This window comes from Terrapene carolina, unplaced genomic scaffold (assembly GCF_002925995.2).
Source record: "Terrapene carolina triunguis isolate 2854851 unplaced genomic scaffold, T_m_triunguis-2.0 Scaffold8708, whole genome shotgun sequence".
In the NCBI taxonomy this organism is placed as follows: Eukaryota; Metazoa; Chordata; order Testudines; family Emydidae; genus Terrapene; species Terrapene triunguis.
The window spans coordinates 1-7,531 of NW_020673059.1; the positions used below are offsets into that span (position 1 = coordinate 1).

The 7,531-nt window shown below is 47.0% G+C and overlaps 2 gene segments (V, D, J or C); both read left to right on the plus strand.

Annotated features, from left to right (window-relative positions):
* Window positions 1–2,746: 2,746 nt before the first annotated feature.
* On the plus strand, window positions 2,747–3,087 carry LOC113408335 (the record flags this gene model as incomplete). The annotated part of the segment is given in 1 exon segment: window positions 2,747–3,087. A coding segment is annotated over 1 exon segment (341 nt), but the record flags the coding sequence as incomplete, so codon positions are not given.
* A 3,339-nt stretch (window positions 3,088–6,426) lies between these two features.
* LOC113408334 lies at window positions 6,427–6,928 on the plus strand. The segment is given in 2 exon segments: window positions 6,427–6,472; window positions 6,567–6,928. Coding segments are annotated over 2 exon segments (408 nt in total).
* The last annotated feature ends 603 nt before the right edge of the window (window positions 6,929–7,531 follow it).

Genomic DNA, 7,531 nt, shown 5'->3' on the forward strand with positions numbered 1-7,531 from the left:
CAGATGGGGTGACACTTCCTGTTTAAATCTTTCTCTCTCTCTCTGCCTAGGCTGCACCTGGAGACTCAATCCGCAGCCCCCACTGTCTGTGCAATTACCAACTAATCCCCTGAGAGCTTTTCCCTCCAACTCCAGGGAAAATGAGACTTTGGCTCCATTTACTGTTCATTGTAGCAGCTCTGGAAGGTCTCTTCTCCCCTGGGAAGCACTGGTGGGGCAAGAGAGAAGTCTATTATCACTATTACTATTAATATGATTTATAATATCTTTCTATTCCCAGGTGCCCGGTCGCAGATCCAGCCCCTGGACCCCCAAGTTTATGTGCAAAAGCCCGGAGACTCTCTCCGCCTTTCCTGAAAACCTACTGGGTTCACCCTCAGCAGCTACTGGATGAGCTGGGTCGGCCAGGCCGCTGGGAAGGGACTGGAGTGCACAGGGGAAATACACCCAACTTCAACTAGCATCAACTATGCACAGGCCTTCAAGGGACGCTTCACCATCTCCAGGGACAACCCAACAAACTGCTGTATCTGCAAATGACCAGCCTGAAATCCGAGCACTCCGCCTGGTACTACTGTGCTAGGCACACAGTGAGCAGATTAAAGCTATTAAGCACAGAACAAAAAACGAGTTGAAATGGTACAACTTTACCAACACACTGCAGAGGGCAGCAGTGAATTACAATTAAATGCTGTTATATTCAATTCTTTAAGGCATCAGTATTAAAGAGCATGTTTGTGCACCTATCAGCATGTAAATAATTTAGGGATTTCTCTGTGTTTTAGTGATACGAGACAAATATTCTTTCAGCTCTTGAATAGCCACTGGCATTACCGAGAATAAAGTGTGAAGTTAAATCCATGGCACTACGAATTGTGCTGAAATGGAAGTGGTGTCCTGCACAGAGATGGGGTTAAGCCTAAGTGATTTCCTGAATCAAGACCTAAGACATTGTTCTAGGGTCTAGATGAAATCACGAATTAACTTGCATCCTTGAAAATCATCCCCTGACCTACTATCTCCTTAAACTGTTTGGAATATCCCAACCCCAGACTGCTGTGGGATTTTACACAGCAATCTTTGTAAGAGATTGCCCACACTGAAATGCTGCTGAGCTGTGCCTCTGAGCGCACTGTATCTCGCCTGAGAAACAACAGATCCTCCACCCATTAGAGAGTGTACCTAGGATTTTCAAAGGAACCCAAAGTTGTGAGGTTTCCAACTCTCATGGGATTTGAGAATTTACATCGCTTAAGTTAAGACCCTTTAAAAACTCCCCCGTGTCAGAATGCATCAACATAGGGGCAGGGCTCAGCTTCTCAGGTCTATGTATTATTGTTATTGTTTTATTATTTTATCCACCGTTCCCATAGAGACTTTCATTTAGCTTTTTGATATTTGTATCTGTATTATTGCCTATTTACAGTGGGTGTTGAAAATAATATTGACACTAATACTAAGAAGAAGAGTGAAATAACACGTCTGTGCAACTGATTCTTTTACACTTAGCCCCACTCAAGGCAATGGGAGTTCTCGGTCAGTCACAACTAACACGCATACAAATACCTGCTGGGTTATAATCCTAGGATGGCGATTCTTTCAGTTACCGACTGTCCATTTTCACTATTTGACTAAGCAGAGTTTAGCTCTTTGGGACTTCTGGGCTACGACGTTCAAGGCAGGCTGGGGGTACCACACCCAACTCCCATTCATGTTCAGGTGCTAATGTAATAATAATTCTGTCTGGTCGTCCAGCATTGCAAGGAAGTGTTTCAAACATAGGTGCTGGAACTAGGGGTGTTGCTCCAACCCTGGCTGAAGTGGTTTCCATCATATTCAGGGTTTCCAGTTTGGTTCAATGTCTCTCAGCACCTGCACTATACAAATTCCAGCATCCCAGGTTTCAAATGCTTGCCTGCTTCTTATAGAAGAAGAAAAAGACGTTTTCAGACATTAGTAATAGTACTAACCCCTAGCGTTTATATAGCGATTTCCATCAGGAGATCTCAGAGCTCTTCACAAAGGAGGGCCAGGGTCTCTATCCCAATTTTACAGAGAGAAGTGATGTATCCAAGGCAATCCAGCAGACCCAGGAATAAACAGCCAGTGTCCCAAGGCCCAGTCTAGTGCTCTATGCACTAGGACACACAGTGGCCAGGAACTCACAAGGAACAGACAGAGCTCAGCGGCAGGTGAACAATCGATGGTGCATTTTGTCTGTCAGAGGCAGTGAGAATTCCTGTAGAGATCACTGCAGAAATGAGCCTATCAGAGAGACTCTAAGTCTCCTTCTCCCGCCGAATATCTTCTTCCTCCGAACCCGTCTCTGGGAGGGCAGAGTTTAATGAGGGTTGCGGTCTGGGGTGTGATTTTTAAAGCGGGGAGATGCAAATTCAGTGTTTTGGGGCCCTGTATAAATTTGGTGTTTTCCTGGACTGCAGAGTATGAAAAGGGAGCAGGCCAAGATCCTGCAGTTACCATCGGAAACCCGCCAGCATCAGCAGCATGATATTGTGGCTGAATCTTCTCTTGGCTCTAGCGGCCCTTCCAGGTAATTCTCCCCTCCCCCACCCCCAACATCGGTGGGAGACTCCGGGGAAGGTTGTACATTCCTGCCCCAACCCAAAGCGCAGTGAAGTGAATGGGCATCTTCCGAACGGCTTATATGAGCTTTGGCTCAGGTCGTATATTAACGTGATTCTTAATAGCTTTTTTCCTTCTTCTTTCCCCCTTCCCCCTCCCCCAGATGTGCAGTCCCAGGTTCTTCTGGTGGAGTCCGGAGGTGGAATTCAGAAGCCCGAGGGATCTCTCCGCCTCTCCTGCAAAGCTTCCGGGTTCACCTTCAGCAGCTACCACATGGGCTGGGTCCGTCAGTCGCCCGGGAAGGGCCTGGAGTGGGTCTCACGGATATACAATCCTGCTAATAGCCACAGTACATTTTACAGTGATGCAGTTAAAGGGCGATTCACCATCTCCAGAGACGACTCCAGCAGCCTGCTGTATCTGAAAATGAACAGCCTGAAAGCGGAAGACACCTCCCGGTATTACTGTGCGAGAGACACAGTGATCAGAAATCAACTGCAGTGAATACAAAAACCTTCTCCTCAAATCCAAACAGCTCTCAGCGCCAGCAGAGAGCAGCAGGCACTGACATAGCAGAGCAGTTTAGACACCAGAAAATAGAATAAGAAACCACCAATTGTATCTGGGCTTCAGTCATCACAAAATGCACATTGGCAGTTAAAGACTCAATATGTTGAGAGAATAGAGAGGACTTTACTTATTGGACAGCAATGCAGAAATAGAATCCGCCTCAGTTGCTATTGATTATTAGCTTTTTTCCCTTCAACCTGCCTTGTGAACATGAACGAAGAGGAAGAAATGCCAGTGTCATAAACATACAGCTAAGGGTAGTATAAAATCCCTCCTTTACCTGTAAGGGGTTAAGAAGCTCAAATAACCTGGCTGGCACCTGGGACCAATAAGGAAAGAAGATACTTTCAAATCTGGGGGAGGGGGGGAGTTTTCTTTGTGCTCTCTTTGTTGTTCCCTCTGGTTAGAGAGATAGAGAGAGACCAAGCAAGTAATCCAGCTCCTACTGAAATACTACATCTAAAATTACAGAAATAGTAAGTAATAGCAAGGAAATGCATTAGATTATCTTTTGTTTTAGCTTGTGAATTTTCCCTCTGCTAAGAGGGAGGTTTATTCCTGTTTTTTGTAACTTTGAAGCTGAGTCTAGAGGGAAATCCTCTGTGTTCTACATCTTTTTATCACCCTGTAAACTTACCTTCCATCCTGATTTTACAGAGGTGCTTCTTTTACTTTTTTCTTTATAATAAAGTTCTTCTTTTAAAAACCTGATTGATTTAAGTGTACTAAAAATAAAGGGTCTGGTCTGTACTTTTATTAAAGGCAATTGGTGCATATATTATTCTCAAGTCTCCCCAGGAAAGGGGGTGAAGGGACTTGGGGGATATTTTGGGGAAATAGGAACTCCAAGTCGTCCTTTTCCTGAATCTTTGTCTAAATCACTTGGTGGTGGCAGCAATATCGTCCAAGGACTAGGAAAGGAATTTGTGCCTTGGGGAAGTTTTTAACCTAAGTTGGAATTTATAAGCTTAGGGGATCTTTCGTGCAGGTCCCCACATTTATACCCCAGAGTTCAGAGTGGGGAGGGAACCCTGACAGCCAGAGAGCTTATTTAAAGAGCCTGTTTGCCAGAAGCTGGGAATGGGCAACAGGGGATGGATCACTTGATGATTCCCTGTTCTGTTCATTCCCTCTGGGGCACCTGGCATTGGCCACTGTCGGGAGACAGGATACTGGGCTAGATGGACCTTTGGTCTGACCCAGTCTGGCCGTTCTTATCTTCTTAAAACTTGTGGTGGAACCTCCCTAGAATTTTGCACACAATAATTTTGTCACTAGCAGGGGCGGCTCTATGTTTTTTGCAGCCCCAAGCACGGCAATCAGGCAGCCTTCGGCAGCGTACCTGCGGGAGGTCCACGGTCACGCGGATTTGGCGGCGTTTCTGCGGGTGATCTGCTAGTCCTGCAGCTTTGGCGTACCCGCCGCCAAATTACCACCGAAACCATGGGACCTGTGGACCTCCCGCAGGCCCGCCGCTGAAGGCAGCCTGACTACCGCTCCCCATGCCTTGCCGCCCCAGGCACGCGCTTGGTGCGCTGGTGTCTGGAGACGCCCCTGGTCACTAGTTGCACAGACCTGAAGAACGCTGAATGGTGCTTCTGCAGCGCATTGTCTGCCCTGAACAATTAAAGGGTATGTCTACACTACAGGATTAATCCGAATTTAGATAATTCGAATTTGGGAAACAGGTTGTATAAATTCGATTGTGCGCGGCCACACTAAGCACATTAATTCGGTTTTTAACCACATTAATTCGGTGGTGTGCGGCCACACTATTCCATTACTTTAACCACAGTAATTCGGTGGTGTGCGGCCACACTAACCCTAATTCGAATTAACAAAATCGATTTAGGCGCTACTCCGCTCGTCGAGGTGGAGTACAGAAATCGATTTTAAGTGCCCTTTAATTCAAATTAACTGGCTCTGTAGTGTGGATGGGTGAAGGGTTAATTCGGATTAACGCAGCTAAATCCAAATTAAAGTCGTAGTGTAGACCAGGCCAAAGACTGTACTGCAATGCATAAGCACAAGTGCTGAGGGTCTAGTTAAAGGTTTGGTTTTGCTTCCCGAGTAATTTCAGGATTCTTCCTACACACCTGGTGGATCAGCCTGAATTCAGCTGTGTAGGATACTGCCCAAAGAAAAGACCAAACCACAAGAATATCTGGCATACCCACAAGTATTTGCAGTGAGGGGGAACCAGGGTGAAATAGCTGAAATAGAGACAGCTGCCAAATCCAGTTGCTTATTAATAGCCTCTATTCTCCACTTGGTTAATTCAATCTGGGTATTTTAAGGCCCTCATCAACGCTGCATTTAGGATTCATCAGTGAATCTTAGGGTACGTCTATACTTACCTCCGGGTTCGGCGGTAAGCAATCGATCTTCTGGGATCGATCCCAGAAGTGCTCACTGTCGACACCGGTACTCCTGCTCTGCAAGAGGAGTACGCGGAGTTGATGGGGGAGCCTGCCTGCTGTGTCTGGATGTATTAACGTAGCTGAAGTTGCGTATCTTAGTTCAAAGTGGGGGGTTAGTGTGGACCAGCCCTTAAAGTAGAGAAACATAATTCCCATTGTGCAAATCAGAAACAGATTAAGTGAGCTGGGAGACCAAGTCCAACTTTCGATAGTGACTTAAATTTTGGAGCCTAAATCCCAGAGACAGTGATTAGGATTTAAGTACCCGAATCATTCAATTACCCCAAACCCAACACCTTGTGGCTCCTTTGACTATCCTAGACGTATAAACCGTGTTGCTGAAAGACATCACAGCCCCACTAACACAGCAGGGGTCATTCTGCACTGAAGATGATGATGATGATGATGATGATTCAAAGGACTGCAGCTTCCTTTCTTGCTTTCTCTCTTTTCTGCTCACTCCCATCTTCCTCTGATTCTGCTCTGACAGCCCCTCTCCGGAGTCCATCAGCACCAGGTTCCCATAGTGCTGGACTCCACACAAACACGTGGGACCGGATCCGATGTAGCTCCAAGCCACTCAGAAATCCCCTGGGTTTCAATGGGATTTGGGTCAGAGCACTACACACGTTTACCCTCTTCTCCTGGAATTGGAGAGCAAGAAATGAGATCAGCCAGAGAAGGAGTTTGTGTGTGTTATAAACAGCAGGATATGCAAATCAGGGGGACAGTTTCCTGTTTAAATCTGTGCCTCTCCCTGCCCAGGCTGCACCCGGAGACACAATCCACAGCCCCTGGGTCTGTGCAGTTACCAGCCAGTCCCTGAGAACTTTCCCGTCCAGCACCAGGGAAAATGAAGCTTTGGCTCCATGTAGTGTTCCTTGCAGTGGCTTTGGAAGGTATTTTCTCCCCTCACACCCATTGGTGGCGCAGGGGAACAGACTATTGCTACTCTTAATACTAATGCGAATTACATTATGTTTCTATTCGCAGGTGTCCGGTCCCAGGTGCAGCTGGTGGAGTCCGGAGGGGATGTGAAAAAGCCCGGAGACTCTCTCCGCCTCTCCTGCAAAGCCTCTGGGTTCACCTTCAGCGACTACAGTATGAACTGGATCCGACAGGCTCCCGGGAAGGGGCTGGAGTGGGTGTCACTCATTTATTATGATGGGAGCCAACAATTTTATGCAGACTCAGTGAAAGGCCGATTCACCATCTCCAGAGACAACTCCAACAACCTGCTGTATCTGCAAATGACCAGCCTGAAGCCCGAGGACACTGCCCGGTATCACTGTGCGAGAAACACAGTGAGGGGAAACCGGTCTGAGCTCAGACAAAAACCTGCCCTCGCTGTCTAAGGACAAACTCTCAGCTGGGGGGTGCTGGAGTTCTACAGCTCGCAGCGGACAGACAGTGAGCAAGAAAACTCCTGTCCTCAGTTGCGTTTCTGTGACTCTCACACACAGAGATGCAAACACAGACTAACCTCACTGTTAGAAGAGAACAGCCCGCAACTTCCCCTTTCCCCTGTAACTCTTCTGCCCATCTGAGTTGGCAGCAACAAGGTTCTGTATCTAGGGGTTCCGTTTCAATAACACGATGCAAAACTGGCTCGAGCCCCCACCCAGTGACCTGGGGCAATTACATACCACCCCCTGGGCGCCTCTAAGAGGCAATACTTCCCCTCTCGCAAGCATGGAGTCTAAGTGTAGCAGAAAATGTTTAATAACATGAGGTAAACGACATCAGCATTAAATTGGAAAAACACCACAAACAGGACTCATGACACAAACCATGAGCAAAAGACCCACCCCAGCAAATTGGGCTGTGTCCTTTCCCTTTGGTTCTTAAATCCAGCAACCCAAGAATTCCCCAAAGTCCCAAAAGTCCAACAACCCAAAAGTCTCTGCCCCTGGTCAGTGCAGTCCCAGAGTTCAAAAGTTTATTTGCAGGGTTTTACC